The 17026-nt window shown below is 37.2% G+C and overlaps 1 protein-coding gene across 1 annotated transcript in view; it reads right to left on the minus strand.

Moving 5' to 3' along the window:
• Positions 1-5208, minus strand: part of LOC134678646 (serine/arginine repetitive matrix protein 2) — a 176201-nt gene extending 170993 nt beyond the window's left edge. Inside the window, exon 1 of the mRNA XM_063537292.1 lies at positions 5007-5208. Within this exon, the coding sequence (XP_063393362.1) occupies positions 5007-5118 (112 nt within the window). The 5' untranslated portion in view covers positions 5119-5208. The remainder of the gene's footprint in view (positions 1-5006) is intronic.
• Positions 5209-17026: the final 11818 nt, after the last annotated feature.

Consider the following 17026-nt stretch of genomic DNA (forward strand, 5'->3'; position numbering starts at 1 on the left):
TACTTAATCGATAAAATGATTAATGTAGGATAGTACATTACCTATATCTTACTAATTATTATTGGTAGATCTTATAATTCATTTTTAAAGTAATTATATCTGTTGTCTGATCTAAATTTGGTACCTGCGTGGGTATATGACATTCCAGGTTGCTTTACATTTATATATTATTATTAGAAGATACATATATATTTGCTATTGCAATTTGTGTATACCTTTTTTAAATATCTTACCATAATTTTGAAGAGTTTATTGTTTGGCAGATAATCTCTTAATTCCCTTTTGTCGATGATGATGATGATGATAATGATGGGAAAACACAGATCGAAAAAAGTCTGAATAAGACGCAGGATAATTAAACGCTTCCTGAGCGTTGTTCGAGCTAATAACTTCACAAAAGAAGAGAGCCTCAGAGCCTTTATACTATCATGAAACTTTCGAATGTTAAATCAACAATAAATCCTTTTCAGTTCAATCCAGGTCGTACCAGTCTTGATTTCATTAATGTTTAAGGTGACAGGTCATAATCTGATAATTCAAGTTGGTGGGTGTCAGTTAGCATTACGCACACATTAATACATAAATCCTAGTTGGTGCTTTTATGTGCATTGCCATGTTAAAACTTCTCATTATACTTGATAGCTCCTTTGTAGATGAATTATCTTTTAGAGTGTCTATATTCCGATCACCATAAACAACAATATTTCTCTATTTGAGTGTTAAAAATTGAAGTAAATTATTATCAAGCTTGTGAGGAAAAACACAGTAATGGGACTGAGTTTTTATGGTATTCTATAAATTGTAATTGTTATGCAGTAAATGCTAGTTGTATCAATGCCGCAACATTTAAAAATGAAAATGAAAAAGGTTTAGTGAGGCAAATTAAAGTAGAAGTTTGACGCTAAATGTGGAATCATAACCTTATCCTCATTTTTATTGTTCGGTATGAAATAATTATTTACTTTTGAGTGAAGAAGTGACGAAAAAGAAATTGTTAGTTGTCTGCTACTAATTGTATTACCAGTTGTAACTGACATGAGTTTATTTTCAGTGTTTGGAGTGTGTCCTCACGTCTACGGCGACGTGTACACATAAGACGGAATGTGTGATCTCGTCTACGGTGACGTGAGTAAGAAGGAATGTGTGATCTTGTCTACGGTGACGGATACACATAAAAAAAAAAGAAGGTATGTGTGATCTTGTCTACGGTGACGGACACACATTAAAAAAAAAGAAGGTATGTGTAATCTTGTCTACGGTGACGGATACACATTAAAAACAAAGAAGGTATGTGTGATCTTGTCTACGGTGACGGACACACATTAAAAAAAAGAAGGTATGTGTAATCTTGTCTACGGTGACGGATACACATTAAAAACAAAGAAGGTATGTGTGATCTTGTCTACGGTGACGGATACACATGAGATAAGGAGTGTGTGATCTCGTCTACGGTGACGTGTACACATAAGAAGGAGTGTGTGATCTCGTCTACGGTGACGTGTACACATAAGGAGTGTGTGATCTCGTCTACGGTGACGTGTACACATAAGAAGGAGTGCGTGATCTCGTCGACGGTGACGTGCACACTCGCAAAGAAGCGACGTCTACGCTGAAGAATTGTGTGATTAAATTGAGTGCAATTTCTGAAATAATTGCTTGCATAATGAACGTTATGTTATATCAAAGTGATACATTGCCATAGAAAGTTTTATTTCATTTTAGTTTTTTTATATGCTTATTAATGATGTATTGTATAAGATTAAAGTTACATTTTGGAATACTAGTTTTGTTAACGTGTTTATTGTAAATAAATTCTTGATTGTTAACAGATATAAAATAATTGTATGAGGCCATACGCCTTGTGTAGAATGGCCGAGCATTAACCGGAATGGGGACATTCCTACAACAGAATGGCCGTCTGTTAGCAACACTGGCGATCTTTAAAAATAAAACAAATAAAATGTAGGTAAGAATTGATTTTTAATAAAAAAATAACAGGCGGGTATTCTAGAGAAAAAAAGATGATCGAGATGTAACGGCTGGTTCTTTGTTAAAATAATATAAGTTTAATTAATTGGAAAAGCAGAATACATTGATTTACAAATCAAAGGCTGTATATATTTCTGGAAGCAGATGACCTTTAATACTATTATTATAAACACGAGTTACAGACCAATTCGAACGTTCACCTGGCGGTCAAGCATGAGTTGCCTTCTCGCGCGCGACACCATACATGTAGTGCGACTTCAAGTATACCTATGGACTCGCGCGCGAGAACGCATCATATGCTAAACTACCTGATAGGCCAAACAATAAAAAGGTATAGAGGGAAATGCTAGGAACACAATTTATGACTCCGTAACTTTGTTTGGACTAGTTAGGAGGTGAACATATCAAAAGTCCCCGGCCGTAGCCATTGTCGCTAAGATGCATAGTTTCCGAGATATAATCGAAACACCGAAAAATGGGACCTTCATACCCCCTTCTTCAAACAAGTCTTCCGAATATATTTAACCCATTGAGAGGATGGATAATGGACGCTTTTCTTACACGATTTCATGTTTATCATAATCATCTCACAGGCAAACAGACATAATTATAACGTTCAATGGCTCAATCGTAATAACACACTTTCACCATTCCTACCGCGGTTTCGTCTATTAGGTATTAAAAAATCGGTCAAGTGCGAGACGGACTCGCGCACAAAGGGTTCAGTATCACGTTTGTTGTATGGGAGCCCCACTTAAATATTTGTTTCATTCTGTTTTTAGTGCGTTTTATACCGGTAGTGTATAGTGTAGTTTATAGCGGCAACAGAAACACATCAGCATCATCAGTGAAAATTTCAACTGTAGCTACCACGGTTCATGAGATACAGCCTGGAGAACTGGTGACAGACAGTGGAGTTCTTACTACCTAATAGGGTCCCGTTTTTACCCTTTGGGCACGGAACCCTAATAAAAACGATGATGGACGCCATTTTGGTAAGAAGTCCAAGCAAGAGTTATTTTATAGCTCAATTTAGTCAATTTTATAATTAATTTCTTGATGAAGATTTTTTACTGAGGAGAAATAGTAAGGAATTTATATTTTCTTCCGATTAGCGTGAAGAAAATTAGTTAACAGCAAAATTAACGTTAGTTATTACCAGGAATTCTAGAGATTTCTCATTTTTATTTACGTAACAAAACTACCGTGAGATACATACATTAAATAACCTAACCTAACCCCATTCTCGTTTGAGTAACATTTAGATTAGATCTCTGAGGCCTGATTCGAACAAAGCTTATGAGCAGTCACAACGATACGATAGGTCCAGATCAGCTGTCAGTGTCAGAAGTAAAAGTGACATTTCTTCAGCCAAATAAACATCACATTCAACACTGACAGATCGGTTATCATAGGTATCGGTGTGACTACATTTTTCGAATCGGGACGTACGTCTTTTGCATCTCTGTGTCAAAAGTGATATTTCTTCAACTAAAAACGTCACCTTTGGCACTGGTAGATCGGTATCGTATCGCTGTGACTTCTTAGAAGCGTTTTTAGAATCGGGCCATATGGCTTTTACATTAATGATCTCTAACCATACGAGAAAACACCCTAACTTTACATATTATGTAGGCAGCAGGTGCACAATCAGCTGCTATGGAAACAGACCCTTCTTTACACAGGATACGAGCTCAGTATATTCGATGACAGTAACGTTCCTATCACCAAACATTTAGGAGTTCATGTTCGAAATTCAAACGTATGACTTCATTTTGGTTCATTCATTCATTCGAAATGAAAGAATGAATGAATGAACCTTCCTATCACCAAACATTTAGGAGTTCATGTTCGAAATTCAAACGTATGACTTTATTTTGGTTCATTCATTCATTCGATATGAATGAATGAATGAATGAACCTTCCTATCACCAAACATTTAGGAGTTCATGTTTGAAATTCAAACGTATGACTTTTCCACAGCACGACCTTTTCATTGGACGAGTTGGGGCAATGTTGAAAAGTTGCAAGTTGCAACTGACGCGGACCATAGCCTGCAGAAATTGTCTATTGATTTTTGCGCGACAAGTCATTGTCAACAACTGACTGCGTGTATTTACTTGGAGATAGACTACTTGCTCTAGGACTTTCGAGCAGTTCGTCTTGTTCAAGATATTATAGGCCTAGCAGGTAATAAATAGGTAAGTCATAGGTAGGTAAGCCAAATTTATAGTTATAGCAAACTTTACGAGTTATACAATTGATAAATATGAATATCTTACGTATCCTAAGAAGTTGGTAAACATGGTTTCTTTGAAATTAGACTAGATGCAAATTGAGATCTCAATTGTGTATCGTGTCTGAAATTATTAAGGCGATCCTCTTTAATGTGGTTTAACCAAATTCAAACGCCGTAGCATTTTACAGTTAGCATCAACACATCGCATCACGAACGAATTCGTTTCCAATCCACGAACAGAGAAAATCAGAATAACTCCCTAACGGGACAACGGCATAACTTTCGCAAGATCTCGGCTCGTAGACAAACGAATCTAAAGCTTATTCGCAAAGGGCAAAGTTGAAATTTATTATTGTGGGAACAAGGGTACGAGTCTGCGAAAGTTATGGCAAATTAAAAAATCGCAAAGGCATCGCTTAGCTCTTACATAAGTAGCACTGCAGCAGAACCACACTCGGGCCAGGTTATCGACCTTTCACACCGTAAAACACGAAACGAAACGTTATTCTGTCAAAGGTAAATTAATAAAAGCCGCCACTTTAACACACGCTTTTTACTCAACTTTCATGTGAAACTTTAGGACATTCACTCGAGCGCGACAAAAGTTACACTGTTATTTTGTGCAAGCGTTGCACCGTCGAACCGAACCCGAGTGCGCTGCACAAAACACATCACAAATTGCAACACCATGCATCGGTATCGAAACGTTAGACACTAAACGGAATTAGTACACAAAAGCACAGACAAAGCCCCGATTCCAACTCTAATGGCAACTCACCATTGGAGCCGAAATAGTCGTCTTTGTCAATCTCATGCTGGAAACCGTAAGCCGGGAGCCATGCATGCGCGCCGGGCGCCTCGGGCCAGTCGGCCACTCGCACCTCCTCCATAACACTTCACTGGGTTAGCACAAACATGCGACTACCTCGTTCCATGAGGACACAACACGTGCGCACGCTAAGGCGAGCGGCGGCGAACTAAACTAAAAACTAGTCGGGCGGCGCGCGCGCCGCGCCGCGATCTCTCCAAAACTCTATTCTTATCGCTTATCGACTGTGTCGCTAGCGATAAACCAGCGTAAACTGACCCTTAAGCTCGAACATTTTGAGGTTATCTACATTGGTGTTTACGGCGGACGCAATTGGATAGCGCTTGGGTGATGTTAACGCAAGTTTCCATATCTATTGCAGTAAAAAAACGGCGTCGACTCAGCTGGGACGGAAACGTAGCGACTTGATGTTTTTGTGGCGGTTTAAAAACAGTAGTTTTTGGTTGCAGGAATGCATAGAAAATACTAATGCTCCATATAGCACACCTTACATAAATTATGAGCTGTGAAAAACATTACACGTAAATGGGGGCAAAAAACGGACAGTTATCGTTGAAAGAGCAATTGCTTCCAGGCAACTCTAAGTTGGGTAAAAACTAGTAAAAAGTACAGACTTACCATTTTGTGAGATGACATTTTTAGTCACTTACGGATAGGTAACTTACTGGCTCCTAGTTCCAGATAATACAGTAAGTAGGTTACTAAATGTACACAATCACTCACACAACACGAAAATAAATATTTGTATTACTTACTTAGAAAAATATTTTTAGAACTCTCTCTGGAACACTAATCTGTCATGACTGTCAATAATATTTCAACAGTCCTAGTTGCTGGAGGTTTCATGTTTATTTGTTTTCAGAACAAACAAAGAGTAGGTATATTATTTTATTTATTCTTATGATGGTAGTTTGTGCGGAAAGAGTAGAGTCGTGAAGTGAAATGTATTCGATGCCATACATTCCACGACTCTCTTTCCGCACAGATTCTAGAGTCTGTTCGGAAGGAGAGGAGGCACGGAATATGTATGGGGCCCAATCCGAACAGACTCCTGAGTCTCCGTAGAGTCGGACCAAGCTAACGCTGCTCCGTAGGAACTAGAGTCGCACCAAGAAAAGTCTGCAGCGGATTTGATAGCCCACGCAGTGTAAGTGTTATTTATACGTCATTATTTCATAGAAGTTTGACGTTTAAAATGACACTTGCACTGCGTGGGCTATCAAAATCGCTGCAGACTTTTCACGGTCTGACTCTAACTGTTCCTGAGTAATTAGTAAATAATACCTTTTTTCTTTCTTTGCCGGATTTGTAGACTCGTACAGTCAAAGAATTTAATTTCCGACCCATTTCGTACTTTGTCACAGTGACAATCAATATGAAAGCCGCTAGAGACCTCATACGGTTGTCACTGTGACAAAGTACAAAATGGGTAGTAAATTAAATTCTTTGACTGTACCATCAAGCAACTAAAAATTCGTAAACCTAAGCTTATTGCAACGATTTAAGGTCCACCGATGGTCAGTTAAGAGGGCTGTGCATGCTCCAAAACAAAGTTCAAGGTCACTGACTTTCTAATCGAAATCATTACGGTCTCCGCGCGCTATGTATTGCCTCTGAACCTCTGCTTGCCTCGCGCAAGCATAAGTACCCGAAGACATTATAATGCATAGTCAGCATCAAAAGTTGATGTCAGACTATGTCAAAAGTACCCAACTACTTATACAGTATGTACCTAAATTAACGAAAATCATTTTCCCCGTAATGAAATCCCGTATGATACATAAATCGGTTAAGAATTGCGACCAGCCCGCCGGCTTTATTATTTTGGTTGGCTTTATCCATCTTTATCCACGTGATAAAATAACTATCACTTCTTAAGCGTGATAAAAGTGACGGACACGGTTTTATCACGCTGTCACGTAGACAAGAACGACCATCATATCCGTACCTACTTAGGGTTGTAAAAAAACGGTTTTTTTTCTGACTTAAAAAAAAAACATGAAAAAAAACCTTGAAAAAAACCGTTTTTTTTCTGGAGTACTTTTTTTTTCAAAAGTATGAAAACTCAAAATTTGCAAGGCAGTATACTTTTTCTCAAACATGCAATGAAATATTGATGTTATGTTCTTTATAATAGGCTGCGAAGTATGACGTTTCAGGTGCAGCTAGGACAAAAGGTCGTTAATGGAATTTCATACACATCTTGCAGGCCTAGGCCGGCAAAGTCCTCTTTTTTAATTTTCATTTTACAGATATTTGTGACACAGCATCGTGGCATTCATCCATAAAAAAAAAACTAGAGGCAGTATTTGCTTTATGGTTCGTAATGACACTCTGCCACTACGCCTATAAAAAAAAACAAAAAACAATGTTTGCTATAATTTGCAGTTTTATTTGTATAAAATCAACATAAACATAATAAAAAATAATACATTATTAGCCAAATTCTATAATTTTAAATTATAAACTACACAAATAAAAACATTTAAAATATTTCATATAAACCTTAGCGGTAAAAGGGTCTACTCAAACACGCTTAGTTATTTTTTTTTAATTGTTATGGAGGCAAAGTTGAAAAATTTTCATTCTGTATTTCTGTTTTATTGGATTTATGGTGCGTTGTTGATTTTTTTACTTTAATATGAGTTCCGACAAAATAATGAAATTAATATTAATTGTAATCGTAGGAGTTGGAATTGGCAGCGTAAGCAGAATTGATTTTAAATAACTTATTGCTTCTGCCGCCAAGTCAAAGACGAAGTAGGTATGTATATGGCTGCTTATGGCAATTTTATTATTTGAGAAACTAAGAAAAATGGCTTAATGTTTATTAGAAACAGTTTTGTGGCATATTTTAAAGAAATGAAAGTAACTACAAAATCGTCAACACTGTGGAAATTATACTTATTTACTCCATACATAAAGCAACGATGTATATGAAACATGATATCAACATGAAAGACTGTGTAAACTTATGTGACGAAAACGACAATCAGACGGATACAATGCGAAAAAATCAAAGATACATGAAAATATACGGGTAGTAAAAATCCACGACTCGTGTAAAACATACGCGTGATAAGTGTTAGTTATATTTTGGGTGTAGTTTACTTTTAGTTTTTTCTATAATTAAAACTTGGGTTTCGTGGATTTTTTATTTTATTTATTTCATTACATGTTTGAGAAAAGCACATATACATACCTCGGCGGGAAATGGGGTTGCCCGCGCTCAGACCTATCCGGCCTCGCTTCGCTCGGCCGTCTATATGTCTTCGGCCGGCAACCCCTTTCGTCCCGGCCTCTGTAGTAAACCATTAAACCAATTTAATTTAACAACTTTGATTAATAACAACATAAATGAAATCTGTAGTGGTAGTTATCGCAATTTTATCCCAACGCCTCACAATTTAAAATTGCAATCTGAAAATATTTTGTCTGCAATACAAGAGGAACCAGAAACAGAAACAGTAATGGACAACATAATAGACTTAGACGAGACAGAAGAAGAACCAGGAAACTCTGATGCTGACCGAACTAGTGTTGATAGTGCTGCTGATAGTTCTAGTGAATAGGTTTAAACCTATTCACTAGTTCTTTTTGCTTTTACTAAAAATAGTTTAGTTACGTAACATAGACATACTGTATGTACTGACATACTTACTTTAATTACTTAGTTTTAAGTTATTTATATAAAATAAATCACGAAAAACCGTTATTGTGGCATATTTTTGTTCATCTGAAAAAAACCTTATTTAGAAAAAAAAACCATGGTGCCAGGTTTTTTTTTCATGTTTTTTTTTCATAAATCGGAACAAAAACATTTGGTTTTTTTTTCTATTTGCAACCCTATCCGTACTGTAGAGGAGAACATCCGAACATACGAAAAAAAATGCCCGAGTTAAACGCAGACCTTCGCTAACGCTTTGGTCAATAAATCAAACTACATAATAGGTAATGTATGGTGAGAACTGGGGACCACATTTCCCCTTAAGACGTTTTTGTGAGAGGCGCTCTAAAGGTCACTGCGCGCATTATATTGACATTAACTTTTACTTTAAACATTATTTTAATGTCTTCGCTTGTTCTCTTGTTTCAGTTGTGCAGTTGTGAAATGTGGTGCAGAGTTGCAGACAGTGACAGCGAAGGAATATACAGGGTGGCTAAAAATAAGTGCATTCTCGTTGCCAGGGAGGTTTTGGGATTATATACTGAGCAACTTTTACTATGGGACCAACCTCGAAATCACGAAAAAAAATTGGGCTGTTGCAGACATTTTGGCTGGTCTATTTTCTATGAGAGGGTAATTTTTTTTGCGTTTTCTGTGTTGGTCCCATAGTAAAAGTTGTTCAGTATAATCCCAAAACCTGCCTGGCAACGGGAATGCAGTTATTTTTTAGTCATCCTGTATGCCGGGGTGGGCTCTGTAATGTAACACGAGCAAATAATTAAATGAAAACAAACATACATAAATTATATAATATACATATTGTACTTCTTAAATGATAAAACTTATTTAGTATCAAGTTAGAATATAATTATTTTTTAATACAGTTGCTCAAAAAGTGCTACTTTAAGTAGCTGTTTAGCGTGCGGAAAGTTGGTTATCTCGAACTAGTGCTTTTTACTTTTCCAATTTTTTTAAATTTATAGTTGTTCCAATTCACGACTACTTATTGATGAGTGTTAATATTAGTTTCCTTTAAACGTCGTAATCAGCATAAAAACCTACCGTTAATGTAAGAATGCGATAAATATTACATATTTCATATTTAATTACTTACCTCTTCATCATTATAACACGTTTATTTTTTAATATTCAATATTGAAAATTCCGTTCTTAATAAGTTGACTGAATGGAATGGAATAGCTGCCAAATGCCCATAGATATAATATACTTAAAGACGACGTCTAACCGAGCTGTCACTGTTACCACTTTTGTTTAGTGTACGATTAACAATGTTTTTCTTATTTTTTCGCAACTGTATTAAAAAACGTCGTTCGATACACGTGCGGAAATGTCATTCTTCACTCGTCCCGAGTCTTGCCACTCGCCTGCGGCTCGTGGCAAGATATCTCGGTACTCGTGAAGAAATGACATACCTTCCGCACTAGCATCGAAATGTACTATATCAAACAATTTTAATAATTATTTCCAATTAATGGAAACACAGGTAATTTTTAAAAGTCGCTGAGCAAATGTTGGTCAGTTTGAAGAGTAGGGGAGGTAGAGTGCCCGAGCCTCCCGAGTCTCCCGACTGCCCAATGGTCCCCTAAGTACCTCTCCTATAGCCTACAATTCAATTTATAGCTCCTGTTACAGGACCCAATCGGTATATTATTATATCGGCCTCAACACATTTTTGTCTTCGAAAAACGGTCCGACTGACGCACTTGTCACTCTGATCAGACAGTTAGTATCCCTTCTCCATAAATAGTACACGCCTGCCGCTTTGAATATATGTATACACAATTTTTCGCTATTTATTTTGAGAACTACTTAGGCAACACTTAGGTATGCTAAAGTAGAAAACTTTCTAGTTTAGTAGTTATTTGCCATTTTCTATATTATCCCGCTATCGAAGTTAACTGCACCATACGCAGTGGGGTTGAAATGTGTCGGTGCGGCAAGGAAACGGAAACGAATTTTGGACAATAGTCATACATTATCGAATCATTATCAATACAAACACTTTATTTACCTGTCTGGCTTACGAATTGCCCCATAATATCAACATAATGACAATAAATATCTCAGCGTTGGCTCAGTGCCAACCACTAGCGCCGGTTTCTAACTTCGTAAGAACGGTTTCGTAATAATAAAGTTCAGTAAATTAGTATACAAGGTGGGCCCTGAAGCACACTGAACAGCAAAATAACAATCTGTAGCTAAATATAATTTTGAAGTTAATGATTAGTTTGTAAAGTCAAGTGATTGTAAAATATAATAACATATTTTATATAGGTACCTATGAGTTGAGCTTTAAACTTTACAAATTAATTATAATTGTTTTTGATGGATGGTGTGGTTCGATTCGAGTCGTGCTTAAATAATTGATTATTTTACCTTATTTCCTCGCATGTTTGGAGAAAAGCATTATAATATTTATAATATCTCAGCAGGAATATATTCTTGGATTCGTCTTCTTTGTCGGACTCAGCTTCGCATCGTCCACGCAACGTCGTCGACATAATCGAATCTCATCCACGAACTGCAATTTCCCGGCCTCTGCAATAATGTACTAGGTATTTTTGTATGGTTTAGGTTCCAACTGGACCCTTACCTATAGTTTAAAATTAAAGCAACCAAATCATTTTACATTATTGTCCACAGGAAAGACACCCGTTTCCCGGAACATTATTGACCCATTTGCCTTTTATTACACCTCACCCGGTATAGAAAGGCGCTTCCTACAGAAATTACATGTCTATATTTTCTTTTTAGTCGTATCTGCTATCAAACCAGATTAACTTGACCTGCCCCATCATACGAATAGCTAAGGCGTCTAAGGCCGATATACACTGGTCAACGAAATGCTTTTAACTATCATAAGATGAACTCTCATCATGCTGCTAGTACAATCGCCATCGGATATATCTGAGCGGCCTAGATGTTCACAATTATCTGAACAAAGCCATTAAATTGCATGTTAAGATATCTTTGAGCACCTTGACCGCTCCGATATATCTAATGCGACTATACTCAAAGCATGGGTTAGTCTGGTTGGTGTTTTTTAAGACTGTAAATGATGGTCGTTAGATCTCTTTATAGTGGGAAATGCGTTGTCTATGTTTAGTCTCGTTGGTCAATAAGGAAGTCTTTCCGTGTTTACGGTATTATTTTTGTGAGGCGTTTGTTTGATATATTATACTCGTAAAAGTTGACATATGTACATATACAGGGTGTTTGGTACATCGTTTGAAAAATTAAAACGGCAGATAGGTTGAGTCATTTGCTATCTACTCATGCCTAGAAAAACAAAAGTGGCCATGTTTTTTTTTACTACTATGCAAGTAAAAATTTGAAATTTACGAAAAACTGGAACAGAAGTTAAAAACAATTTTTAACGCCAATTTAAAAATTTCTAGACCTGAGAAGATAGCAAATGACTCAACCTATCTGCCGTTTTAATTTGGCAAACGATGTACCAAACACCCTGTATAGAGTCCAAGATTGTGTGATTATACACTTTCACGATGTTGTCGTTTCTCGTTCACGAGGATCAAATGAATGAAGGCAAATAGTGAAAGAAAGAAAGAAGTTTCTACGCAATGTATAATCCCGAAAAATAAATACTTGTACGGTCCCATTTGAACTTTAAGTTAAGATACGTCAATTAATAGATCTAGAAATGATATTGATTGGATTAGATATGTGTCAAATCCACTTTTGACACTGACACATGCCGGGTGTGGCCTGTAATATGAGCAAAAAATTAAACCGTAGGCTGTACTCCTCATACTGACCAACATTTGTTCAGCGACTTTTAAAAATAACTTGTGGTTTGATTTTCAATACACTTTAAAGTTTATTCTAGGACGCAATGTATTGCGAGTTTTGTTATTTTTAAGGCGTGACAAGCAACGTCAATCACAATGATATGACATGGCGATGACGTCCATTGAAGTTAATATTTATTTTGTATGAAAAATAGGGAGTCTAAATACTTCATAATTATTAAAAGTTGTAGAACAGAAGTGTCACCGTTTGAGGAGTACCTACAATTTATATTTTTTTAATTATTTGCTCGTGTTACAGGCCACACCCCGTATACCTAATCCATACCGTTTCTAGATCTTTTAATTGACGTATCTGAAAGTTCGAATCGGGCAGCTAGTTTCAAAGTTTATCATTTACTGGACGTTACGGACTTACGATACACTTGGCCACCACCGGTCCGTCAGTTAGGCACTGGTCCCACCGCGAGCTAGTAAGCTATGAGCTATCGGCTATAAACACGAACAAAAGATAAGCACTCCCGTGTAAATAAAAGAGACACGGCGATATTTATAGTTACTCGCCCACGGACCGGTAGTGGCCAAGTGTATCGTAACTATCGTAAGTAACTATTTTTGTTGTGGTTGCCGAAATATATTTTACACCGATCTCTCTAACCACTTGTATGTCGAATTATAACTCTTCAACTATACCATAGAAATAGAGATATATATTTGGACGTCGACTGTAGATACAGTCGAGTCACGCGCGGCAAAATACACGAACTCGTGGAGTCATTTTTAGGGTTCCGTACGTAAGAGTAAAAACGGGACCCTATTGCTATTACTATAAGACTCCACTCGGGAGAATCTGGAGTTTTACCGCGATAGCTAGACAGTTGATTTTTTTAGCTTAATGGTACGGAACACTTCGTGCGCGAGTGCGATACGCACTTGTCCGGTTTTTTGAGCTCTAGTCAGTCTCTATATAGTTATTCCAGTTCATTGCTTCGCTCTTACTTCGATTTAACCTACAACTTTCACGCATGATATCTCCTCTCCATACGTACCTACACTTCCCAACCTTTTTACACAGGAACATAACTATCATGACAGCCATCGGACCGCGACGCCCTATGAGCACGGAGTGGTACGGAACAGATCACGGGTCATTCCCATATGCGCCAGGTCATTGCGACTTTTAAATCTTCGTGCACTAACAGTATTTCTTAATACTGCGTACTCATGTAGGTACGCCAACCCGCCTGTCAAGCGTGGCGATTATGGCATTCACCCCCCAAAGACGGGGGAGGCCTATCTTCAGCAGTGGACATCTTATGGCTGAGATGATGATGATGATGATGTAGGTACGCACGAAATGCACTCCGAATCATAAGAAGGTATATAGATTTATTGCACGAGAATTTATTGGGATCTAGTATAGCCCCGAATAATTGTATTTTCTCTATAAAAACCTGATAGCGTGTTTAGGATTTTGACTTCAGTAAATATTAGTGCCATCTAGCGTGCAATTTGGTAACTAAATGAAAACTGTACCCTTGGGTCACAATCCCAAGAAAATCAATGGTGCAATTGAGGATTTTTATTATACCTATACTAAAGCTATACCTTGGTTTATACAATAACCGCAGCGTTGAACGCGGGGCTTGAATCGTCGATCTAGTGTGTGTAATCTGGGGTTGGTTCATTGATCGTGAACGAGAGTTTGCGTGCGAACTCATACTATGTAGGTATAAGTATATATTAAATTTTATTAACTAGTATTAGTTTGGCTAGAAAAGCTTTCACTTTGAAAGCTTTTTTAAAACCATTTCCGTGGTTTGTCAAGTCTACGGCGCGTCTGTTCGTTATTGTTATAGCCTATGGAGGCCTGCAACACTATAGGTGTCACATGTCACATATTAAAACCTATTTCTTTGAATTTGTATGATGAAGGTTTTAGAAAAATGTGCCTAAATCGGTGGAAAACAATATTGCAATACATCTGTAAAGCGTACAGGATTAATTAAATAAAGTATAGGTATAGTTCGTAGTTTTGTAACTGAGCCCGAGCTAATCCTATTGTCTATTGTTAAGTAAAACCGCTCGTGCCACGTGCCACAACCACCTGCATAAAAACCTGCGCAATTCGGGTACTGAGTGCCGGCGAGTCGAACACTACAGAACCAGTCTAAAATGTGTCATCGAGATGCGTTACAAAGGCGCGTTATCGGAGAGCGCACCTACACTGGTTTTTTGAGCGTTGGACTAGCCCGCGCTCAGGTGCCAAATAGAATGAGTATGACCCTTTTTTGCAGGTAAGTAGCACGTGCGATTTTACTTAAAAAACAATAGACAATATTAGGATTAGCCGCCGGGCTCTGTTACAAAACTACGAACTATACCTACAGTAACTTTTACTTATCCAATTTATCCATCCATCGGTATTGCGATTATTCAATCGTGTTACTGCGTAGACATATCGTCTATATCCAGATTTGCAGCATTCATACGAAAGTTGCTCAGGCGGTGTTATTCTGACTTGGAATTTAGTTAAACTGTCATCATCATCATATCAGCCAGAGAACGTCCACTGCTGGACATAGGCCCAAAGAGTGCCACAATGACCGGTCTTGCGCCACCCTCATCCAGCGGACAAAACCGGAGCGGTGCAGTGGTGTTAAAAAACCGTTATAATGTTAAAAATGTTGTTACTTAAAGTTTAAATTTATTCACAAGAAATGTCGTCGCAACATTCGCATGCTTTGCAGTTGCACTGTTTTCTGTCATTATCGTTATACATATAATGATCGTCATTGTCGTCAATCTCCCGAATATCTAAAATCTTTCTTCAACTTACTATGGTGTTTCTCGTGTCCGTCAACTTTGCTCTTCTGACAAGTCTGGCAACCTTTCTATGTCTTTACCTGGTGATTAACGGTACAAAACAAACAACAACACTCCTAACTGTATATGGTGGACCTTATTACAAATGACATAAGGTCCACCGATGTACAGTTAACAGTGTGGGCGATGGTACAATATATTTTGCCTAGGTATTACTAAAATTAATATCATCGTGGTCCTACTACATAGTAGGACTACGTGAACTTATGATTTCCTGTTGGTCCGATTAAGTAATCGGACTATAGAAACCGACATATTTTATTGTACGATATTGTATGTGACCAAATAAGTTCATTAGGCCTGATCGGTAGGACGAAGCGGAGTTAGGTACAATTCTTAGTAGTCCGATTAATCGGACCAAGCGGAAAAAATAGATCATGTGGTCCGATTGGTAGGACAGGCAGTAATACCACGTCGCCAGAGCGTTTAGTTTGACTTTGTCTGAATAAGTCGCCAGTCGCACTGGCAGCAATCGGGTTTACCTACCAGTACGTATAAAAATGCGAGAAACTCCAAGGAAAATGAGGAAGCCACTTTCTCATAAGCATTGCCCACCAGCTCCATGTAAGGTAATACATATGGAAGTCATTAAAATGCTTTAGATCAAAAATGTTACGATATATTCCTAACTGTTGCCCATTGACGGGAAATCTTCTATCTATATCTATATATGTATGTATAAATGCAAGTGTCCTGACTGACTGATTCATCAACGCAGAGCCGAAACTACAAAAGCCAGATAGTTGAAATTTGCACACCAGATTGCATTTATAAAGTGTACAAGAGATAAGAAGCGATTTTGAGAAATTCAACCCCTAAGGGGGTTAAAAAGGGGATGAAAGTTTGTATGGGGTTAAAGTCTTTTTTTAAGCTAGGAATTTGAAACTTTGTAAAAAGATATATTATTAAAATACAAGAAAACTAATTTCAGCGTTTTTGAAAATTCATCCCCTAAGGTGGTGAAAAAGGGGTTGAAAGTTTGTATAGATATCAAAAAAAATTTCGAGTGGTGGAGTTGAATCTTTGTATTTAGAGATATTATTAGAAGACAAGAAAAGTAATTTCAGCATTTTGTAAAATTCATCCCCTAACAGGGTTAAAAAGGGGGTGAAAAATTTAATCCATTACAAATACTTTGAAACTTCTTAGAAAGGCATAATAGCCGATTACAAAAAAAAGTGATTGCAATTTTTTGGAAATTCAACCCCTAAGGGGGTTAAAAAGGGGATGAAAGTTCGTCTTCGGGTGCAAATTTTATTTTAAGCTAGGAACTTGAAACTTTGTAAAAAAGTATCAAATTCAAATACAAGAAAACTAATTTCAGCGTTTTAGAAAATTCATCCCCCAAGGTGGTGGAAAAGGGGTTGAAAAATTGTATGGATATCAAAAATTTTTTCGAGCGCGGGACTTGAATCTTTGTATTTAGAAATATTATTAGAAGACAATAAAAGTGATTTCAGCGTTTTGTAAAATTCATCCCCTCATAGAGTTAAAAAGGGGATGAAAGTTTGTATGGTGTTAAAGTTTTCTTTTGAGCTAGGAATTTGAAACTTCGTAAAAAGATATATTATTAAAATACAAGAAAACTAATTTCAGAGTTTTCGAAAATTCATCCCCTAAGGTGGTGA

The sequence above is a fragment of the Cydia fagiglandana genome, chromosome Z (genome assembly GCF_963556715.1).
Source record: "Cydia fagiglandana chromosome Z, ilCydFagi1.1, whole genome shotgun sequence".
NCBI classification, from domain to species: Eukaryota; Metazoa; Arthropoda; class Insecta; order Lepidoptera; family Tortricidae; genus Cydia; species Cydia fagiglandana.